This window comes from Gadus macrocephalus, chromosome 19, assembly GCF_031168955.1.
Source record: "Gadus macrocephalus chromosome 19, ASM3116895v1".
Lineage (NCBI taxonomy): Eukaryota > Metazoa > Chordata > Actinopteri > Gadiformes > Gadidae > Gadus > Gadus macrocephalus.
The window spans coordinates 11,415,085-11,437,703 of NC_082400.1; the positions used below are offsets into that span (position 1 = coordinate 11,415,085).

Here is a 22,619-nt window from a genome sequence, read left to right on the forward strand (position 1 = left end):
CGGCTTGTTGATTTCTAAAACGTCCTCGTTTGGTTCCTGTTATACGGCTCGGTCACTCCTTGAAATGAAACGTTTAAATCCGCCGCAATAAAGGTGCGTATATTGCATATTACCGCAAAGCTCGGCTCCTTGGTCCCTGTAACTTACGCTCCGTGCCCTGAGCAGGAGAAGGAGTTGATACGGTACAGTAGGCTACAGATGAGTCGGGAGGGGTGCGAGCTGTGGTGCCCGCATTCTGACGCCTCCGCCTGGGTAGTGACATGCAGGGGAGGGGGGGGTCTGCCGGAGCCTCGGCCCGCCTTCCTTCGCCAGAGGAGTTGCGCTGTGGTGGAGCGCCCTCTGTCGGCTCGAGCCCGCATAGCGCAGACTCGAGTCCTGATAGGTTTCAATATGGTGATGAAGCCTATCAGGAATTAGGAAGTACATCTAACGCACTTTTAAAACTTACATATAAGACATAAAACCGATTTCATTTTTTTTTACATGGAAATAAACCGAATAACGCATTTATATTCATGTCTTGCCCGTACATCATTTCAAGTTCAAAGTTCCTTTATTAGTCAAATGCACAAAATATCAGGCAAAGCAGTCATTGTATCCCAAGCTCTTCTTAACAATGCAAAAAAGAAAAAGGATATTAGGGTTAAGAGTTCAAGAGGCTTGTGGTGCATGGAAAGAAGCTGCTCTTGAGCCTGGTGGTTCGTGTGCTGATTTCTCCGGTATCGCCAATAAACGAATAAACTAATAATAAACTTAAGCTGTTATTGGCTGACTGCTGATACACACCTGGCTGTTATGTGACCTGTTGTCCTCCGCTTATCGCAACTGAAGTGCATGAGGCGGGGCCTATGCTGCTGTCACTCGCAGTCTGAGAGAAACAGCGGACTACACTCGACTACACTACTTCACAGGCTTCGGATAATCTGTAGAAATGTCGCGGGCAGCGGACCGACTCAAAGCCGTCCTGAATCATCTCGATCCATCCTTGGCTTGCGTCGTATCCTTTAATAGTGACTCGCAGAAGTATATGTGCTGGTCCCGGGTTGTGCGTGCCCTGTCTGGGCTACTCACAGCCAGGGACAGGGGCTTGTGTGCAGGGGCACCCCAGGGCAAGGAAATGCGCGGTCTTAAAACATAGAACAGGCCCATTTGGGACTCGATTATAAGCACTTAAATGTACTGGTTATTGCGCTTGCATACCTTCGCCGATGCTTTTATTGTATTTTGTAAACGTGTGTTTCGGTGTTCATCAACGTTATGATGGCGTGTTGCTGTACTTTGACCCGTATTGCACAGCGAGCTTCAAATACTTCTGGACAAACCATCACTCACACCTACCAACCCCACAATTTGAGGTAAGCATTTGCGTTATATTGTGTTATTGGTGCACAGTCTTGCGCCCTGGCTTCGCAGTGTTGCTGAAGTCCTCCCGACCTTTGGCACATATCCGCTAGTCCCTCCCGTAGTCACACAGAAGAAGCATTTCTCAATTTATTGATTCGGGATCGAAGTACAACATCGTTTTCTGTTATTTGTATTTTGAAGGTACACAAATGACAACGACTTGCTGTCCCTGGATCAGCGTCTTTTCTACGAAAAAAATGGTTTCGTGGTGATTAAGAATTTGGTGTCCAAGGAGGACATCGACAGGTTCAGGTGATTGAAATATATATGAAACATTAAAAAAAAAGAATAAAAAATACATTTAAAAACACAAATAAAATATGTCTTTGATTAGTATTGTTTATAAGGTATCAGTAAGTAAATAAATAAGTAGGCTTGATTTGTGTGTGTGTGTGTGTGTGTGTGTGTGTGTGTGTGTGTGTGTGTGTGTGTGTGTGTGTGTGTGTGTGTGTGTGTGTGTGTGTGTGTGTGTGTGTGTGTGTGTGTGTCTCGTTTTTCATCTCCTCCAGGGGTGCATTTGAGCGTATCTGCCGTCGAGAGGTGAGTCCGCCTGGGCTGTTGGTTATGAGGGATGTAGCGATCGCCAGTTCAGAGTTCGTCCCGGATCAGAAGGCTGTGACCAAGATCCAGGACTACCAGGAAGACCCAGAACTGTTCCGCTACTGCACCTTACCAGAGGTACAAACACACACACACACACACACACACCCAAACGTACAAATACACAAGCGCACACACATATGTTGCGTTCACACACACAGACAAAGAAGTATTAATGTAGTATGAATATGTAAATTGTACAATAATATATATAATACATACAATACATGACGGGAGTCCATTTTAATTTTTAATTTAATTTAATGATATAATAATAATCATATAATTTTTTTGGTATTGGATTGCCTTCCCTTTCTGTTTGTCAAGTTTAAGGGATGGTGTTGTGACCAAAACCAACTTATGTCTCCCTTAGGTCCTCCAGTATGTGGAGTGCTTCGTGGGCGAGGACATCATGGCCATGCACACCATGCTGATCAACAAGCCCCCGGACGCAGGTAGGGCCTGTCATCCTTATCAAACACCTCCCTATGGGTCACGTACCCATAGGGAACCTTATGGTCCAACTGTTTGTTATCTACTGTCCGGGGTTGCGATGGGCCTTTGGAGATCCGCCTGCAAGTCCCTTTGTTGCCCGACTGTGTAGTTGGTTTATCTGAGGTGAAACAACCATATTTTCTTCTTTAAAACCCCTTTTCATTTTTTGTAACTTTGTAAATCAAAGAAAATCGTTCCTCGTGTTTTTTTTTTTTTTTAACAAACAAACAATTAATAGCATATTAACATTATGTTTGGCATGAACAGTGCATGTTTGGCATTTTCTGAGTCTAAAAGAATAAACCACCTCCAAGGGGAATCGTGGCTGTTGTAATTGGTGCGGGTAGTCCAGTAGTAACAGCTCGCCACGGCGTCGTAGAGGCCAGCCAACCGTGTTTGAGGTCGAGCGTTAACGAAACAACGACAGATGTGGACAAACGATGGACGGTCGCGTTGTCGTGTTGTTCTAAACCCAGGGAAGAAGACGTCCCGCCACCCGCTGCACCAGGACCTGCACTACTTCCCCTTCCGCCCCGTGGATAAGATCGTGTGCGCCTGGACGGCTATGGAGCACATCACCCGGCAGAACGGCTGTCTGGTGGTCCTCCCCGGGACCCACACCGGAACCCTGAAGGAGCACGACTACCCGGAGTGGGAGGTGGGGGGCGTGCACACACACACACACACACACACACACACACACACACACACACACACACACACACACGCACTCAGGCACACACACGCACACACACACACACACACACACACACACAGACACACACACACACACACACACACACACACACACACGCACTCAGGCACACACACGCACACACGCTCACACACTCATGTGCACGCATGCACACGCACACACACTCATGTGCTCGCTGACTCATACACTCACACACATGCGCTCAACGCACGCACGTACACGCTCACACACGCACGTGCAAGCTCGCACTCATTCACACGCACACATATGCATGCAAACTCTTTTGATGTCATCAAGCAGGGGGTGAGGTGGAGGGGGTAGGCGTCTTGTTAGGGTGGGAGTCACCTGACCACCATACCCACCAGCACCAGACTAGACTGTCCTGCTGCATACCTAAGTGACCCTCTCTCTCTCTCTGTGCTCAGGGTGGGGTGAACAAGATGTACCACGGCGTGCGGGACTTTGACCCCGAGCTCCCCAGGGTCCACCTGGAGATGGAGAAGGGGGACACCGTGTTCTTCCACCCGCTGCTGATCCACGGCTCCGGGATGAACCAGACCACCGGCTTCCGCAAGGTGAGCGAACATGTGGAGCTTCTTAAAGCTTCTCCGTTTTAAAGGTGTCTATGGTAACTCGAAAAATGAGCATTGTGCCGGTCGCTTTTATTGCATTCTCTCAAGTGCTGTAGGTCAGATTTAAGAGCTAGTCATTCTTTTGAAATAGCATCCTTCAGCTTTTAGTGAGTATACAACAGAATATATCTTTCGAGTTGGGAGGGGGTCTCTCTCTCTCTCTTGCTCTTGCTCGCTCTCTCCCTACAACAGGTTGAAATGTAAAATGATTTTAAGCTTAAAAGTACGAAATGTTTTTGTTCAATGTGTGTGTCCACAGGCCATCTCCTGCCACTACGCTAGCGCTCATTGTTTCTACATAGACGTGAAGGACACCACCCAGGAGAACATCGAGGAGGAGGTTAGGCAGATCGCAGAACGGAAGTACGGCGTGACCGACGCCATCCGATTCCAGGTAGGGCTTTTGTAAATAAGAATTGGTTCTTTGAGACTTTCCTAGTTAAATTAAGGTTAAATAAGAAAAATCACGTCCACAATCCCCATCCATCCAAGCTTCTGTGTTCCTCGACCTCCCTGCCCATTCTCAGGGTGGCCCAGCATCAGGCAGGGCGCTACCTGAACTGCAGCCCTCACACTCCCTAGCTATAGGGCTGTGCAATTAATTGAATTGTGACCGCAATTTAATTTTTTGTATCAAACCATCTCCAAACTAATATAATCGAGTTGAAACTTATATACTTCCTTTTTTTTAAGTATATATTTTTTATTCATTCATTTTTTATAGAAATTGCAAAAATGAACAGCTGGATTTGAAAATTTCAACTTGAACATTTTGTGTATTTTTTTAAGGGGAAATTTCAGAGTGCTGAAGAAATCCATCATGTTTTCAAACTCAAAAATAATCCTTTTAGTAATCCTAATTCCAATATTGATAAAATAATCGTGATTATGATGTTTTCCATAAGCGAGCAGCCCTACCTTACACATGAGTCTCATGACGGACCGCTTGTGCTCCCGCTGTAGGACACGTGGGCCCTACGAGGCCGCTTGGTGAAGGGAGAACGGGTTTCCCTCTAAGGCCCCGGCAGCGTCCTGGAAGCTCTGGGGGTGACGACTTCTCCTCATTAGATGATAACGAGATGATGTGAAGTCCACTCACACACACACGCCACTCGTGCGTCAGCAGGGATTAATAATTGTAAATCCTTCCTTTCGTTTAAATCGAAAGGGACAGGGTTTAATAATGATGATGATGATGATGATGATAAAGGCACTTAAATATATCTTCGATTGTGGTCTGTTCACACTGCTGAAAAAGAATGACTTTGAATTGAAAATGCCAGTATAGTGTTGAATGTGTATAAGATTGGTTGGGGTGTTTCCCAAGGGATGGTTTTCTTATTAATTTCCATTAAATTAAAGCTATTTTATTTTTCGAAGATGACAGCTCAACAAAAGACTTTGTATGTGTACGAGAAAAACAGTCAGGTGAATGAGAGTTGCTGCTTAATTCGATAAATCTATTCAGACACTGAAACGCTATACTCAAACTTTAACAATTAGGCTACATTAATTAACCATTAATTACTTTAATAAATTAAGTAATACATATATATTATATTAAAAATGGTATATATAAGTATATATTAAGTGTTGGTTGATGCTTATTACCACATTAACACATTTTCATTATGGTTAATTATTGTAACCTTATTGTCAGGTGTTACCAAAGCAACTAAAATGACAACAATTTAGCCCAACTTTTGAAGGGTTCCCCTTATTTTGACATAACACAGACTTGGGGCCAGCACCCCATCTACACCACCCTCTTGTGGTTGCAGGCGAACACAATTGTCCATGTTATTCCTTAAATGTACACTTTTTTTTGTGTCCGCATTGTTAATTTCAACCTTAATATCGGTGATAGTCATTTCCGGTACTAGTTTTAACAACTGACAAAGTGGGATTTTGAACTTCTTAGTGACTATTTTGAATTGATTGTATCTTTTTCTTAAACACTCAACGTAGCTCTTGTATATAATTAATGCCTTATGTGCCTCAATGCCTTATTGTAATTCTACCTGTGAACAAGGAAGTAAAATAAGATTAAAGTCCTTATATCTTGTCAATTTATTTTTTATGGTTCAAAGAAGCATAATGAATTAATACTTTTGTATGTTATGTAAGGTGTGTTTGTCTGTGAGGATGTTTTTGAAAGTGTGCGTCTATGAATACTAATATGTGTGTAGGTGTGGGTTAGACTTCTGGGAGTGCAGGGCATTGAAGGATTGAACAGCCTCAGTCTTTGTTCCTCATGGAGAAACTTCTCAGCTGGAGAAGCAGGAAATCCACGTGGAACGAAAACACACACTCTGGTATTCCTGGGGCTTCTCCAGTCCCAATCGATCATCCAGGTTAGGAGGCGCACACACACACACACACACACACACACACACACACACACACACACACACACACACACACACACACACACACACACACACACACCATTATATAATTATCAAAATGAAATATTATAGCACTACACTTACACTACAGGTACACATGTTATCACACACACAACAAATGTAATCACCCACACGCACAAACATAAACCAGATACCCCTGTGCACACATCCACACAAGCGTAGATTCATAATCATAACCATATGTTAACACTTAGGCCACGAACTCGGTCACACATCAACACAACATGAATACCACTCTGAATCTATCACTATATTCGCCACCGCAGAGACACACAGAGTGCCATTGTGAAGGGAAATCTGTCCCCAGTCTAGAGCCCCTTTAAAGTGGCTGGCGGGCCAAGGCGTCCTCGGCTGCCCGTTTTCCCTCTGAGGACCAACCTCATCTCAGAACCCGGAGCCACGGCCGCACAGCCGAGGGAGAGCAGGCCCACGTCTGGGCCACGTCTGCTCTGCTCCGATGACGTTTGGCCCCGCTCCAAAACCGTATGGAAAAGAAAAGCCAAGGCATTAGTATAGAGAGAATACTGAAATCTGAAAGTCATGAGGCAGGAAAGACACAGCATGGCTGTCCCGACGTTCATGTGCCTCGTAAAACTGTTAAAACCTAAGGATGAAGTAATTGCAGCTCACAGCGTGAGCGTCAATTAACTGTTTTTACACAAACACATTATGCTGATCTGGCAAACAGACCCACAAGCTAATTTTGAAATGCTTTATAAACCATTTAAACCCCCAGCATGTGATATCGTCAACTCTGGTGTTGCAGGCACTGATCAGCAACACCTTTCCAATCATCTTACCACATTTGGCCAGTGTTCAGGAGTGTGTGTGTGTGTGTGTGTGTGTGTGTGTGTGTGTGTGTGTGTGTGTGTGTGTGTGTGTGTGTTAGTGTGATGGAGTGTGCATTGAAATGTGAAGACCCATCCCAGATGACACATGTGGGCAGATATACAGTTTGAATTATCTGCGGGTCAAGTCACGATATGGATACAAAACACAGGTGTTTGTGTGCGCGCGTATGTGTGTGTTGGTGTCTGGGAGAATGCCATAGCGAGGGCAAGATTGCGAGGCAGATAGAAAGAGAGAGAGGATGTTTGAATCCTCTCCTAAATATCTCAATAATACGTCCCACCTGCTTCCTTAGGTTGCATTCCATATTCCTCCCCCTCCCCCATTTATTTCCTTTTTCCCCCTCGATTTTCCTTCTTTATTTCTCATTCACCTCAGCTATCTTTCCTCCTCCTGCCAGCCATCCATCCTCCCTCCCTCCCTCCATCACTCCCACTTTCTCCTCCCAGCCTCATCCACACTTTAGTCAACCACTCTCCCTCCTCTCTCCCCCCAACCTCCCTCCCTCCCTCACCCCCTCCTTCTTCACCCTCTCTTGCTCTCCCCCCTCTACTACCCCCTTCCTCCATCCCTCATCCACCCTCTTTCTCTCTCCCTTTTTCTCTTTCTCTCTCCCTCCTCGCTCTCCCTTCCCTCCCCTCCTCCCTCCCAGGTTGACTTGATCCAGTTGTTTCTCTGAATCCAGCGGTGTTCTCTCGTCTCTCTCTCACACACAAGATGTCGTGGACACAAGTGATCTTCGTCTCCCTTTGCGCCACCGTCCTCATCCTCTCTTGTGAGTAATGGGCTGGGGGGGGGGGGGGGTAGATAGGTGGGGAACTGGCACTGAGGGTGTGGGTAAAGAAAAAAGGACAAGTTTGTATGCGTGCATATTATTATAATATGCATATAAACTTTTTTTTCCCTTTGTTAAATAACAGATATTCCTGCTTGTAGTAGCGGCAGTATTATTTTTGTTTGTCTCAATGCTTGGACTCTTAGAAACACTTAGAGTGTAACTCAAATATGTTAACTTTTGATTCTCAAATAGTGAAACAAGTACAATTTGTAACAGAGCAGAGAATTTTACCTTTTTCCATTCGATAATGATTTATGATAGTCAAGTTACCGAATTACATTTTATAGCTTCACAACCACAAACATTTGGTTCAGCTGACATTTCAGACCATTATTTCAATCGATACGTTTGTTTTTCTTGGCGCCTCATAAAAAAAAAAGCATGCATCACTTTGTGACTTGACATGGGAGCATTATATGGCATTCATTAAGCAAACAATGATGACGTAAACCATCCTTCTCTGATGTAACTCACCTCCTGTGTAGTGTCCAGTGGGACGGACAGTGCCAGAGTGCCGGGCGCTGCCAAGGCCATGGTACCAAAAGGTGAGTGTTCAGTCGCCGAGGCAACCCCCCCCCTGTTTCTGCGTACCTGAAGCGTCTGACGCCGGGTGTGACCTCTGCCCTCTAGGCTCGGCCCGGGGGGTCTTCATGCCCGAGGCGGACGCCTCCACCTTCTTCAAGAGCCGCGGCCGGCGCTCCACGCGCCACCAGGCTGAGCTGCACGGTGAGGGTCTGTCGTGGTCGCTGTGGAGGTGATGTGGTGGGGTTGGTGTGTGGTTTGGATTATGGTCCTTTTTGCAGTGCGAGTCGTGTGTTGACGCAGGTCTTTGTTCAAGGCCAGTATGTGCAACGTGTGTGATGTGTGATGTGTGTGTGTGTGTGTGTGTGTGTGTGTGTGTGTGGTAGGTCCTTGGGAGGGATTTCGTTCGGTGGCGATACGGTTTCAGTTTTGGAAACCAACGCAGACTTGAATCCTAGCCAGGTGGCTGTCAGTAATGGTAGACACTCCACTCTCTCTCCCTCTCTCGCACACAGACAGGGTGGTATACTGGTAGTTTGGATGCATATTTCTGTGCTGGCTTCGCTGCAACAGAACCGCTGGCACAGACTGTTATAGCTGGTTCCTTGATTGAGGACAAATACACACAATAACAACAATCAATCCACCAAAATACCCCGTCAAAAGAAGTATGTGTTAGTGTGTGTGTGTGTGGGTTATATTGTGTGTGTGTGCAAGGTCCTTTCAGGCATGATGACCAGATTGTAGCAGAGTGTGTCTGTGGGTGTGAGCGCATAAAAAATTGTACAACTTCAGAATATATTTCTGTGCTTGGCATATACTTTGGAGTTTTTCCTGTTACCCTAAAAACACTAAGCAAAGCTTTTTTTAAGAGGATTATAAACCACTAACTGCCCTACTCTACCCAGCTTGAATGCTGGCAGAGATTGCATTTCTTGGCCGAGTCGCTAATGAATTTATCTTTCAGATTGCATACCTTTATATTGAGATTTAAAACGAAACCTCATGAATCCCATGAAAGTGTGTCATCTGGTGCACTCTGGAAGGCCATCTGCCATGTGGCGTGGAATTCAATGATATCATCCTTGCAGGTGGAACGATCGGTCGGATTCACGTGAATGTTTGCACTGTTCATCATAACCCCTTCCCCCTGCTCTTCTCTACCTCCACCCCCCAGCTGAGCAGCGGGTGAAGAAGGCCGCCAAGGCACGCAGGATAGAGCTCATCGAAGAGCAGAGGCACAAGTACGAGAACTATGTCGAGGAGGTGCACGACGGTATGACACACGCACCAACACGCACACACACACCGAGTTCGGTGGTTCACCGCGCGGTGTGGGCCTGATGTAAAATCTAGTTTTAAGCTGAAGGCAATGGGCGTGAAGGTTGTTTTTGTACACCGTGGTGTGTATGTGTTTAGGGGGGGGCACAACTATGCGCTGTTTTGTACCACTAGTACAACAATCAGAACAATAAACGCCTGCTCTCTTTTGCAGAGCAAAACGAAAGGACACGAGAGACCACCGAACAGTATCGGGAGTACCAGTACGACGGACAGTACCCCCGCTATGACTGGCACGACTGAAGCTGAGCGCGCTCAATGGCTTCAGAAGGGGCGGGGCTAGATCCTCCTCAAACCCATCAATCATCGAAAAAGAGTGACAGAAACGACAGAGGCAACTGTTAAAGCCCGGTCCGAGTCTGAAACTCTACACTAACATACTGCGTAGTTGGCTGAGTATAAGGTAGTGTGTCTGAAATCCTATTTAATCATATTATGCAAGAAACGGTATACTCAAAGTACCCGGCTGGTGTACTATTTCTGAGGCAGATCGATCGTAGTGTGCAAGCTGTGGACACGAGTTGATTGATAATCCTTTTGCATTTTAAAAAGAGGACAACCGTCCAAACCGAAACATCTTGATGTTATTACTAACCACTAAAACCCCTAGACTAGACCAGCAACAGAAAGCCATACCATTGGGGAATGGAGAATTTATAACCCGTTTAAAGTAAGCAAATGCTTAATTCAAATCGTATTGATAAGTATTGACAATTTTTTACCAAATTTTGAGCAAATAAAATAAATTGTTGTGATCACATGGTGCTTCCCTCAGTTTTTGGTCACTCTCTAAATAACAAAAAATCTTTATTGCATATAATTACTCCTGTTAAATGCAAACCAATGCTTTGTGGGTGATGAAATTTTACCCTGGAGGGCCAATATTTACATCTTAAAAGTGTATAAATAAACTTTTGTACAGTTCATAGAGGTTTCGTAGGCATACAATTATCTTTTGAAATACTTTGGCTGAAATACCTTTGTGTGTCCTTTAATACCATACTTAGCATTATTCCTTCAACTCAATAAAGAATCATACAGTTCTCATTTGAGAATAACTGGCTTGTAGTCTTTTGTTATTTCTGGGCGAATGCAGCGTAGGTGTGGAGAGAAGCCATATGCCTTGGTAACCTGGCGGCAATCTTGTTTTGTAACCCTAGCAGGTTGATGGCACTGAATGCAAAATACAGCATTCAGTTCCATAACCCTGCTAGCCTTTCGGACCAAGATGGAGCCAACATGGCCGCAAGGTGAATAAGACCCATGCGGTTCTTCAGTGTGGAATTTCTTCCCTGTAAAACTCATCAGACGGAGCAGCTGAATAACGACTGGATTCCCTGTAAAGCCGCCCACATTCCAGAGAGGAGAATATTGACGGAAAAACGGTCTCTGCAGTCCAAGATAAAACAAAAGTTTTTTTTTGTCCAGTTTTATCTTTCGCTCTGCACTCTTGCTATTCAAGAAAACAGAAAGCTGCTACAGTGGAGGTTTACATGCCAGTGTCCTTGAGTATAATTACCCATGTATTAAGCAATGATACAGTGTGTACTGAATAGGTAATAAAGTTAGGGAACCGCGTTACCCTAACCCCAGTGGGGAACTCGCCCTTTCACCTATTCCTGACCTTAACCCCTGACCCTAACTACACTGGTTTGGCTGTTCCCCAACGTTATTAAGTATTATACTGTTACATGTAACATTGCCTATTACACAGTTCTACTTGTGTAATCAAACGCACTAACGAGACACTAATGTAAAGTGTAAAGAGGAGGGAGGAACTATTCTGGTTAATATATTAAAGGTTAAGTACAGCCTTGACCTTAATATTAAGGTTGTTAATATATTCAAAAACAAGTGTAGGCAGTCTAGTCCAGCTGTAAACCATTTAATGATCCCTCCGCTCAACAGAATAAAAATTTAAAAACATTTAAATTATCCATTATTAGTACGAAAATCTCACAGTTCATAAAATGTACAAAAAAAACAAAAAAGGATGTGACGAAATGTAAAAAGTATTTCTCCTGTACAACACAGTAAATAAGAGACTTCCAGTAGGGTTTGGGGTTTTGTCCCCATGTTGGGGGGGGGAGGTATCTGAGGGAGAGGAAACGGCCCAATCCCATTTCCACCCCTTCCCCCTCCCCCTTGTTTTGTAGGGGTAAGGGGAAGGGGTAAGGGGAAGGGGTAAGGGGAAGGGGTAAGGGGAAGGCGTAAGGGGAAGGGGTAAGGGGAAGGCGTAAGGGGAAGGGGTAAGGGGAAGGGGTAAGGGGAAGGCGTAAGGGGAAGGCGTAAGGGGAAGGGGTAAGGGGAAGGGGTAAGGGGAAGGGGTAAGGGGAAGGCGTAAGGGGAAGGGGTAAGGGGAAGGCGTAAGGGGAAGGCGTAAGGGGAAGGGGTAAGGGGAAGGCGTAAGGGGAAGGGGTAAGGGGAAGGCGTAAGGGGAAGGGGTAAGGGGAAGGGGTAAGGGGTAGAAATGGGATTGGGCCAAAGTGACCTCACTGCATGCTGTTCAGGAACTTGGGCCCCTCATCGCCACGCGGCTGTAGTAGCTCGCCTGCTATCTTGGGCCCCTTCTTCTCCTGGAAACAAAGACACATCAAAACAACAGAACCGTGAATGCTGTTCCCACACAGATTCTAATACAGCAGTAACAGCAGCAATCAGCCATTCTGACCCTGCCCACTCCGTCTCATGGTACTGCATTTGTTTGACTACTGGCCATTGCTTTATAGACGAATGCATGAGACTCAACCCAATTTAGAGGTGACATATTATACCACCAGGTGTGAGTGTGATTAGCCGTTACAAGTCGTTATTTGAAAACAAACCCCTTCTGACATCACAAGTGGGCGTGTCCACCTAGATGTGTGCTGGATAGATCAGTCTACCAGCCTACCCGGTGGACTGTTGCAAACGTTGCTCATCTGTCTGTCATGCATCTAGGTGGACACGCCCACTTGTGATGTCAGAAGAGGCCGATTTTCAAAACGGCTTCTAACGGCTAATCACACTCACACCCGGTGGTATAATCTGTCACCTTTGATAATAAAAAGGTGGGATATCACAAGGCATGGCATGTATTCAAGGAGGTAATGGGGGGCTTACCCTCAGCATGCCGTCTCTCTGCCACTTGAAGAGCCCACAGTTACTGCAAGACAGAGAGGAGGGGGTAAGACTCACAATGTGTGCGCTTGTGCGTGATGTACCTCCGTGTTTGGAAGTAATTAATGGGAGAGGGATAGGTCGACACAAGAACATCTTTGAAATCCTAAAATATATACAGATAGAGATTTGAGGAAACCAAGAAGTGGGGGAGAGCCTTGAATGAGATCCGGAAAGAAGTCAAAAGCAAACAAAGCAGGAGAGAAGAGGATGAGAGGATTGGATCACACACACACACACACACACTAGGTTGAGGGTGTCTTGCTCAGGGGTCACCTGTGAACAGGTAAGAAGGAGAGAGACAGACAGGAAGGCGTGGCGGCCCGCTCACCTGCAGTGCTTGCTGGGTAACCGGTCCAGGGCGATGGAGCGCTGGCCGCAGGGACACTTGAAGAAGCGCTTCAGAGCGTCGTGCCACTTCAGCTGGTGGTTCCCCTCCACGCAGCGGTCCGCAGGCTTAAAGTAGGTGTAATTACACTGGGAGGACACACACACACACACACACACACACACACACACACACACACACACACACACACACACACACACACACACACACACACACACACACACACACACACACACACACACACACACACACACACACACACACACACACACACACACACACACACTTAACGTTTGGAAGTCCAGTACGTGCCTCTTGGTTCATCCCAACCCCAACATCAGAGCTGCTCAAAGCAGACTACATCTGCACGCACGCACGTCACCAAAAACCTCAAAATAAAAAACACATTGATTCAGAAACCTGGTTCCTATAGGGAATCAAAAATCACTCACACCAAAGAGGTACACAGTAAAGCCCCTGCGTATCTTTAGCATACCAGCATGCCAGAAGAAATAGAAAAAAACACTTTCAAAACACGGCAAAGTTCGTCTGACGCCACCGAACCGACATAACAGATCGATATATAACGTATAGAAGATGCAGGGAGGTCTGGTGTACGTAGTTAGGGTTAGGGTTAGCAACAGAGAGCTAACTAGCTGGTACCTGTTTACAAGAGACGGCTCGACACTTCATCTCCTTGGTGTCCCTCATCTTCTCCTCCAGCTGCTCCTTCTTCACCAGGGGGTCGAAGTAACGCTCCTGGATCTGGTACTCCGCCTGCCAACACATAGCAACATTTAACAAAGGGTTTACTTGTGATAATCGCCAGAGAGCTGAGAGGCGTTGGTCCACAATAAGGGGTGCCTGTTGGGCATGTTGGGAGGGTCATTGGTCATGACCTAGCACAGTCCGGGCAGTGCTAAGAAATATTAATGCATCGAAAAATTATCCTCCACTTCCTGGTTCCAGTCATTGTAACTTGAGGTTAGGTTTTTTTTTCCTCTTTCTAAATAAACGATTACAAAAGGCACATAACAATAGTCTTTGGTTTTATGTTCGGACTCTACCACTTTGGTGGTGGGCCAGTAGAAGTGGTCTTATCCAACGGTCCGGCTGAATGGTCTCCTTACCGCCTGTAGCGCAGCCTGATGGCGCGACTTGGCTTTGAGAATCTTCTGGAACTCATCTGATTGGATGTAGCTGAGGTCCCGCCTTCTCTTCTGCGCCGGCTCCTCCTCTTCGGCCTCATCACCTGCACAGGTACATCAAAACATGGAAACATTGTAAATATTGTAAATATTTTTGAGATTGGTGATTGGTCACTTACATACTTGGAAGTAGAAAAGGCACCACAGATCCTGTTGCTAAGGGAGTGTTGCTAAGGGAGTGTGTGCGTGCGCGTGCGTGTCGGTACGTGCATACCCTCGACGGCCGCCATGTTCTTCTCCACGCGGGCGCTGATCTCGCCGTCCTTGCTGCTCCTCTTCCTCTTCACGGCGTTGGGGTCATCCTTGGCGAGCCCCGCCCCCTTCGCCTTCAACCTCCGCAGGGCGGCCATCTTGGCCGCCGACAGCCCGAGTGCGGCCGGGGGCGGAGCCTGCTGCGGGCTGCGGTCAAAGAAGACGATGTCGTCGCCCTCCGAGAAGCCCCGTCCGAGGGTGGGGGCGTGGGCCGCGGGGGGGCTCCTGGCGGCCCCTCGGGGCACCTCAGAGGCCGCCTTGGGGGACAGCAGAGGGCCCGCGGGCCCCCGCGACAACGAGGGCGAGACCCTGGGGGCCGACGTCGAGGGCGAGACCCTGGGGGCCGCCGTCGAAGGCGAGACCCTGGGGGCCGACGTCGAGGGCGAGACCCTGGGGGCCGACGTCGAAGGCGAGACCCTGGGGGCCGACGTCGAAGGCGAGACCCTGGGGGCCGACGTAGAGGACGAGACCCTGGGGGCCGACGTCGAAGGCGAGACCCTGGGGGCCGACGTAGAGGACGAGACCCTGGGGGCCGATGTAGAGGACGAGACCCTGGGGGCCGACGTCGAGGGCGAGACCCTGGGGGCCGACGTCGGGTGCGATACGGACGTGGACGTGGGCCCGGCCTGCTTCTGGAGCGCCTCGGCGGCGCGGCGGCGGCGGCTCTCCAACAGCTCCAGCTGCATCTTCTTCTGCTGTTTGAGCAGGTCCGAGGCGGAGATGGACTGCATGCCGGAGCCGGCGCCGCCCGGGGAGCCTGCGGGGGCAGGGAGACGGAGTAATGCTGCGGTGAGACTTCAGTGTGGAAGAGCGTCCGTGGGCCGCTAGTATCGCTGAGTTACCCGCGGAGCAGACAGTGGCCTCCGCTGTAGCTCACATGCACTTCTCCTCAAACATAAGAACACGTCAGAGCGAAGACGTGACCGCAACGGCTGGGATTGACCCTCTCCTTCACGACTTGTTTTGGGTTGATTCTTGAATTTGTGTTTGCTCAGTCACTGCCTGACTGAAGCAATTGCAACTGTTTTCACTCGGCCGGGCTACGACTGCACACAGGAAACGACTGTTTCGGGCAAAGGGAAATCGACTTAAAAGCGAGTGCTTTGAACGATTCAATGAAAAACATGAAAGTTCTGATTAAAAAAAAACCTGGGTAACGCGTTATAATAAGGTCCGATGATAATAAGCAAACTAGTCATTACCTAACCCTTTGTTAATATTTCTTAATTGTTACTAAATATCTATTTGGCACAAGCTAATAGATTTTTTCATCATTAATAAAATATTAGTTGTTTGCATAACCCTAACGCAACCCTAACACACGACCCTAACCCTAACACACGGCCCTAACCCTAACCCTAACACACGGCCCTAACCCTAACCCTAACACACGGCCCTAACCCTAACCCTAACACACGGCCCTAACCTTAACCCTAACACACGACCCTAACCCTAACACACAACCCTAACCCTAACACACGACCCTAACCCTAACACACGGCCCTAACCCTAACCCTAACACACGGCCCTAACCCTAACCCTAACACACGGCCCTAACCTTAACCCTAACACACGACCCTAACCCTAACACACGGCCCTAACCTTAACCCTAACACACGACCCTAACCCTAACACACGGCCCTAACCCTAACCCTAACACACGGCCCTAACCCTAACCCTAACACACGGCCCTAACCCTAACACACGGCCCTAACCTTAACCCTAACACACGACCCTAACCCTAACACACAACCCTAACCCTAACACACGGCCCTAACCTTAACCCTAACACACGACCCTAACCCTAACACACAACCCTAACCCTAACACACGACCCTAACCCTAACCCTAACCAGCGACACTCTGTGGTCAGTGAAAGAAAACTATTAACTTGTGCTAAATAGATATTTTAGTAACAATTAAGAAATATTAACAAAGGATTAGGTAATGATTAGTTTGCTATTTATTATAGCACCTTATTGTAAAGTGTTACCAAAACATGGTATGACGTGTAGGGTGTGTTTCGATCTTTGAGCTCCTTCTCGAGTCTAGTGGGGGTGGAACCGCGGTCGTCGGGGGTGATGGGGTATCAGATCAGTACCTGGGGTCTTGGCGTGCAGCAGGTGCTTCTTCAGCTGCAGTGCTCCGGGTGTTTGATGGGACATCAGGCTTTTAAAGTCGTCCGAGCAGCCGGAAACCTCGCCCGACTTTACCACTGTGAAGCGGCACACACAGACACACACACATTGAATTTAATCAAAATAATGTATCATATGATTCAAAGACATCGATTGGGACGAGACCCTGTTTATAGTCCAGTAGATTCACATGCCGCACAGACGGATGAACTGTGGACGTGGTATGTACGTGCACTTCTATGTATCGGTGTGTGTGTGTGTGTGTTGGTTTTTGTACCCCTCCCATTTCTCCCATTTCTCCCAGTTCTCCCAGTTCTTACCCAGTCTCTTGGCCTCGTCGACCTGCTTTGAGGCTCCCTTCACGAACAGCGAGTCCAGGGTTAGCTGGGTCGACTTGTTGGGCTTGGACCCGCCCCTAAAAACACACAAGACAGTGTTTGCCGTATTTTTCAAACAAAAGTGACCCATTTTGATCCCTTTTATAATTATCAAAACACATAAAACAAATTTGTGAAACAATATATTTTTGGAAAATAAAAAATACAGTTGGGTTGCATTTTGTTTTATTTTAATAATAATGTTAAATAGAATTAGCATTATGTCTTTATACTAATAAGCAGCGTTGAGTTTCAAAACATGACATATTATTATTTCTCTCCAAAAGAAAAAAACACTTTGTACCCTGATAACTTTGAAATTTCCCATAAAAAAAAAAAAGCTCAAATAAAAAGAATATAGAAAAAATATCATTTAAACTCCATTATATTAGTTTGGAGATCGTTTGACCCAAAGATCGAAATAGCGATAAAAAAACAAAAAGGATTAATTGCACAGCCCTAGTCACTGGTTACTCACAGAGAGGAGACACAGGCGGAGGAGGACACCCCCCCGTAGTAGAAGCCCCCCTGACACAGCCGCTCCTTCAGGCTGACGGCTCCCTTCACCTTACCCGGAACCTTCCCCGAATACGAGGACTGCAGCTCGGCCCGCTTGGAGCTCATCTTCTTGTACGCGGCTGTGACGTGGTACTGGCAGAACTGGCAGTCGTACTGGGACCGACGAAACACACACCATGGAGAAAAGTGGATTGAGAAAAGGGGATTTCTTTGTTAAATATGAATTTTCAGAAAGTGTTTCATTTTCTCTGCGTACTTTGACCCATGGAAGCGTTAGGTTTGACAAAGTACGCCTTTGATGACCCCCCATTCAATTGCATTGCACGCTAGAAACTACATCAAAACATGTTTGATGGCTGCATTTTCCCCAACTTCTCTTAATATATTAATATTCTGCATAATATCTATAAAACAGTCCGTCTGTGGTCTGTGTTTGTTTTGCTTTGCTAATGTAATTTCAGACTCATTCAAGATCTGGATAAGCGAAGGATGACCGACCACAGACGGGGCGAGGACTCACCATGTTCACTATCTTGGAGCAGGGGTCCCCGTTCTTCTTCATGCCCTTACAGGTGCCGTAGTCCTGCGCCGTGCCCATCAGCAGAACCTTCTGGGGGTTGTCCACCGACAGGCTGATCTTTAGAATGAGGGACCAGGAGGGAGAGAAGCTGTCAGGGCTGATGGAGGCTGACACGCAGCAAGCGTTCAGAATCCAGATGTCCGCCGGTCGTGGGGATTATGGTGCACTAGTTCCCCCGATGACAAACACAGAAGGGGTGCCGTTCTGGTTCACACACTTAACATCTAATCGTTCTGAGCGGTTGAGACCTAATTGGTTTCGGAGCCTGGAGAGTTGGTTCCCAGCTGGAACCCCAAAAAAATGGCGTGAAGTGCGAACCATAATCACATCAGTGGGCGTGTCATAATCGTCAGGTTGAAATAAATGTAAGTGTACTACTACTTCCTGTGTGCATTGTGCAACGCCCCTAACCCACAATGATGCATCCCTTATTACGATTGTTTCCACAGCTCAAACCGGATTGAAACACAGGCCGCTTTGCTCGATAGCACGAAGGTTACAAGAATCCTGAACGGAACCGGTTCAAGAACAAAAGCATTTTGGTGGAAAAGGGCTACGAGCGAGCGAGCGAGTGAGTGAGGGAGCGAGCGAGCGAGCGAGCGAGCGAGTGAGTGAGTGAGTGAGTGAGTGAGTGAGTGAGTGAGTGAGTGAGTGAGTGAGTGAGTGAGTGAGTGAGTGAGTGAGTGAGTGAGGCGGAGGTTCCTCACCCCGTCGTAGCCGTCCCTCTGCTTCATCAGGTTGGGGTTGAGGACTCCGATGACGGTGCCCACCTCCGTCTTCCAGTGCTCCTTGTGTTCATTCCCGAACAGCATCAGCGTCACGCACACCTCCAGGTCGTGGAGGTCGCTGAGCGTCCAGGTGCTGAACGTGTTTCCCTGGATGGCAAGGGTCGGGTCAGAGCGTTAGCATAACGGAAGGTTGCTAGTTCAATCCCCGGCTCCTGCTAGCTGAGTCGATGTGTCCCCGAGCAAGGCACCCAAACCCTTACTGCTCCTGACGAGCTGGCTGTCGCCTTGCCTAGTTGACTCCACCGTGGATGTGTCAATGTGTAGGGGCATTCAGCATCTGCTAAATGCCCTAAATGTAAAGTCGGATTGCAGTTTAAATCGGGGTGAGCGGGCGTTTCCCTTTCAACCGATTCATATTTGTTGGGACAAATCATGTTGCTGGAGGCGTGGTTCCGTCATTGGCAAAAACAAACTTGACCACCAGTAGGAAACTGCAGTAACAGTAAGTAATAAAGAATAGCAGTAGTAAAGGGTCTGCAAAGGACCCAAAGTACCTATAACGGCAAAGGGAAAACATGCTTAAATATCAAGGATAGAAAAACGGCCTGTAAGCTGAATTGGGATCAATAAAGTACTATTTATTATCTTATCTTATTGTCATTTATGCACGAGTCCACATGAAAGGTGCTCTGATTCTGAGCTACTGAGATTCTATGAGATCTATGACCGTGTTGACTGCACTACTTAAAATAACTTCCAACTATAAACAGCACATACGATAACTTCTGTACCCGCACATAGATAAAACATCACAGAGCCATTTCACCGAGGCGTCGTCATTGGACAAACAGAGGTGTCGCTCATAACAATAGCGATGGGCCCGCCCATTTTACATACCAGGGCACGAAGGGGGAGTAAAGAAACTAGTGAATACAAGTCTACAGACTACGACTAAAGACTTACGCTCCCCTTGGCCTGCCTGGTGGCCTTGTTGATCAGCACTGCGAACGTCACCCAGTCGCTGTCCTCCAGCTTCTCCTGAACAATGCGCTGTGGCAACTGGGAGAGCCGGATCAACCGCCGCTCGGCCATCTTGCGATCCATCTCACAGGAAGAGACCAGTGGGTTCCTGGAACAGAGTAGGACAATCAACTTGAGAGGCTTGAGCAAAACACGCACTTTGGATGGGAAATGTATTCATTTTGCACTTGGATGGTAACTCTAGATTCCCTAATCTAAATTTGCTCTCGGGTAATTATGAAAACAAGTTAAAGTAACGTTAACGGTTGTCGTTTAAAATAGTGCTATGTTAGTATGATAGGGAACATCACAACATATGGAAGTGGTGTCACATAGGGATTTATTTCAACAGTCCAGACCTGAGCCTGAGTCCAGAGTACTTTTCCACTGCCACGTCTTTGGGGTCAGGGGGCGGGGCGGGCCTGGGTTGGGAGTTTGAAGGCTGGGGTCGGGGCTCCACTGGCTGGAAAGTGCTGCCAATCTTGATTTCCACCAATGGGCCTCTGTCCTCTAAGAATCCAGTGACAAAAAAAGTTAAACACAACATAGTAATACATAAAAGTCATTCATAATTGTATTATTTGGAGAGTATTTGGGTACTGCTGTAAAAAGGCAGCAGACTTTTTAAAAATGCCATTTACAGAGCTTCATGCACAGTCGGGATACGAAGGGCAGACTGTGAAGCACAATCAAATGCAGTTGTGTTCATTACCTGGAGACGTGCTGGGTTTGGTCAGGTGGGCTGTGCGTGGCTTGCGTTTAAACATGTCGGCGTTGACCAGCTGGTCCGAGAAGTCACTGGACTCCACGCGCTTGGGATCGCCTCCTCTAACCAGGTCTGGGGGAGATGATTTGGCTGCGATAATAGAAGATGCATCTATAATATAACAGGCCTTCAGAAGACCACCTTATCTCATATGGTATATGACCATCGATATTTTTTCATATCTAGATACTACTTTCTCTAAACATGCAGTTTTATTGTTTTAGAATATTTTTTTAATATTCTAATACTGTCCTGTACTTGCGGCTTTTGCCCCAAAATGTCAATAAATACATTAAAGTATCTAATATGATCTTATACCTGCTGGGAGCTTAGTCTTCTGAGTGGAGGAGGGTGTCTTTGCGGTGGTCTGGGTAACGGAGCCCTTGGCGGGGGTCCTCCCCTTCGAGGGGGTCTGGGTAGCGGAGCCCTTGGCGGGGGTCCCACACTGCGAGAGGGACTTCTTCTTGACTGAAGCCACAGTCCGGGCACCCCGACCAGGGGTGGCCGCTGAGGCAGGAGGGGGCTTCTGAGACGCCGACAGTTGCTGCTGTAGCTTCTGCATTTTCTCCTGCATGCGCCGCAGCTCCTCTGATACGGACACACACCCACGTAGTGAATTTCACTACTTTTAAAAATGCATTTAAGGCCTATATGGAAGATTAAAATGAACTGAACAAACCTTGTAAGTCCTCTTTCGACTTGTTAAGACTGTCGTCGTCTTCTGCGTCAGCGGCTTGCTGCTCACCCTCCGTCTCCTCATCTTCGATGTCATCTACATCCCCAAACAGATCGGTCACCACGTCATCCTTCCCTCCGGCCTTCTCCGCTGCGATTCCGTCTTCATATTCAACGTCGTCGTCATCGTTGTCAAACAGATCATCCAAGTCATCCACCGAGCTCTTTTGAACGTGTGGATCTTCAACGTCCTCATTCTCATCCAACAGCGATGTCAAAAGGTCCAGATCATCCTCCCCTAAATAAAGAATTGCTAAATGAATCAGGTCCAAAATGCAGTGTGCAAAACATTGATTTGTATGGCATGTTATATTAATAATAATAATACTTACGTTCCATTTTCAGTCGTCGGACCTTGTGCGGATTATAAATGATCTGGGTACTGAACAATGACATATACATTTAATTAAATATAGTTATATGTGCAGTGATATGACTTTTCAAGCGACGATCAAGTAATTTCGACTTTCCAGAAATGACAGGGAAGAAATAAAACGACAACTTACCCACTGACAAGCGTGCTCAAAGTCGTGAGATTTCGGCCTGCTTATCAGGAAGAGTGCCGTTACGTCGCAGATGTTTATGGATTGTTTAAAAGTTTAATATAACGTTAATACATACGTAAATCCATACTGAACACAGCTTTGCTTCTACTGTTCAACGATGAGAGAATCTAAAACTGGCGCTAAATGAAGGACCCCATTGTGTTGACAGCCCCAGTGGCAGGCTCATCATATAAAGCCTGTTTAAGATCAAGCGTTAGTTTAAGGGCTTTGTGCCTCAATTCTAAACATTTTAAAACACGAACGTATTAAAAAAAATTAAAGAAGTGATAAAAAATAAAGTCATTTCTTTGAGAACATTTAGTCATGTTTATACTTTTATTCAGGCTATTTCGAGGACCTAATATCCAGTGGCCAGCGGAAGTGGGTGGAGCCATGATGGGGGCAAGTAGAATGCAGA

At 46.9% G+C, this 22,619-nt stretch overlaps 3 protein-coding genes across 5 annotated transcripts; 2 read left to right on the forward strand and 1 right to left on the reverse strand.

The window, feature by feature from the left end:
• The first annotated feature begins 846 nt into the window (after positions 1-846).
• phyh (phytanoyl-CoA 2-hydroxylase) lies at positions 847-5,911 on the forward strand. 2 transcript variants are annotated; one of them, XM_060037927.1, is made up of 9 exons: positions 847-997; positions 1,297-1,355; positions 1,546-1,656; positions 1,914-2,082; positions 2,378-2,459; positions 2,976-3,157; positions 3,640-3,789; positions 4,106-4,240; positions 4,810-5,911. In XM_060037927.1, exons 1-9 carry the CDS (start codon positions 932-934, stop codon positions 4,861-4,863), a joined length of 1,008 nt encoding a protein of 335 aa, XP_059893910.1. In that variant the 5' UTR covers positions 847-931; the 3' UTR covers positions 4,864-5,911. The 2 variants fall into 2 exon arrangements, with proteins under 2 accessions (XP_059893910.1, XP_059893911.1); XM_060037928.1 differs by having other exon boundaries at positions 876-1,002; positions 1,311-1,355.
• A 1,830-nt stretch (positions 5,912-7,741) lies between these two features.
• Positions 7,742-10,883, forward strand: ucmaa (upper zone of growth plate and cartilage matrix associated a). Its single transcript, XM_060038649.1, has 5 exons — positions 7,742-7,899; positions 8,448-8,507; positions 8,593-8,688; positions 9,662-9,760; positions 9,980-10,883. Exons 1-5 carry the CDS (start codon positions 7,842-7,844, stop codon positions 10,066-10,068), a joined length of 402 nt encoding a protein of 133 aa, XP_059894632.1. The 5' UTR covers positions 7,742-7,841; the 3' UTR covers positions 10,069-10,883.
• Positions 10,884-11,694: 811 nt separating this feature from the next.
• On the reverse strand, positions 11,695-22,373 carry mcm10 (minichromosome maintenance 10 replication initiation factor). 2 transcript variants are annotated; one of them, XM_060038628.1, is made up of 18 exons: positions 22,163-22,373; positions 21,989-22,038; positions 21,601-21,909; positions 21,240-21,509; positions 20,868-21,011; positions 20,515-20,665; positions 20,099-20,264; positions 19,115-19,282; positions 18,348-18,464; positions 17,787-17,980; positions 17,252-17,346; positions 16,895-17,008; positions 14,756-15,550; positions 14,464-14,585; positions 13,997-14,110; positions 13,316-13,461; positions 12,928-12,970; positions 11,695-12,401 (listed from the first exon to the last, which is right to left on the reverse strand). In XM_060038628.1, the coding sequence occupies exons 2-18, from the start codon at positions 21,993-21,995 to the stop codon at positions 12,318-12,320; spliced, it is 3,039 nt and encodes a 1,012-aa protein (XP_059894611.1). In that variant the 5' UTR covers positions 21,996-22,038; positions 22,163-22,373; the 3' UTR covers positions 11,695-12,317. The 2 variants fall into 2 exon arrangements, with proteins under 2 accessions (XP_059894611.1, XP_059894612.1); XM_060038629.1 differs by having other exon boundaries at positions 21,601-21,894; positions 22,163-22,372.
• Positions 22,374-22,619: the final 246 nt, after the last annotated feature.

Excerpts from the sequence above, each read along its gene's own strand:
- phyh (XM_060037927.1), top strand. The coding sequence starts at position 932 with ATGTCGCGGGCAGCGGACCGACTCAAAGCCGTCCTGAATCATCTCGAT. Across the intron at positions 1,356-1,545 it reads TACCAACCCCACAATTTGAG|GTACACAAATGACAACGACT; the intron begins GTAAGCATTTGC and ends TGTATTTTGAAG. Across the intron at positions 1,657-1,913 it reads GAGGACATCGACAGGTTCAG|GGGTGCATTTGAGCGTATCT; the intron begins GTGATTGAAATA and ends CATCTCCTCCAG.
- ucmaa (XM_060038649.1), top strand. The coding sequence starts at position 7,842 with ATGTCGTGGACACAAGTGATCTTCGTCTCCCTTTGCGCCACCGTCCTC. Across the intron at positions 8,508-8,592 it reads CAAGGCCATGGTACCAAAAG|GCTCGGCCCGGGGGGTCTTC; the intron begins GTGAGTGTTCAG and ends TCTGCCCTCTAG. Across the intron at positions 8,689-9,661 it reads CCACCAGGCTGAGCTGCACG|CTGAGCAGCGGGTGAAGAAG; the intron begins GTGAGGGTCTGT and ends TCCACCCCCCAG.
- mcm10 (XM_060038628.1), bottom strand. Across the intron at positions 21,510-21,600 it reads GTCGAAAGAGGACTTACAAG|AGGAGCTGCGGCGCATGCAG; the intron begins GTTTGTTCAGTT and ends TGTCCGTATCAG. Across the intron at positions 12,971-13,315 it reads TTACCCAGCAAGCACTGCAG|TAACTGTGGGCTCTTCAAGT; the intron begins GTGAGCGGGCCG and ends TCTGTCTTGCAG.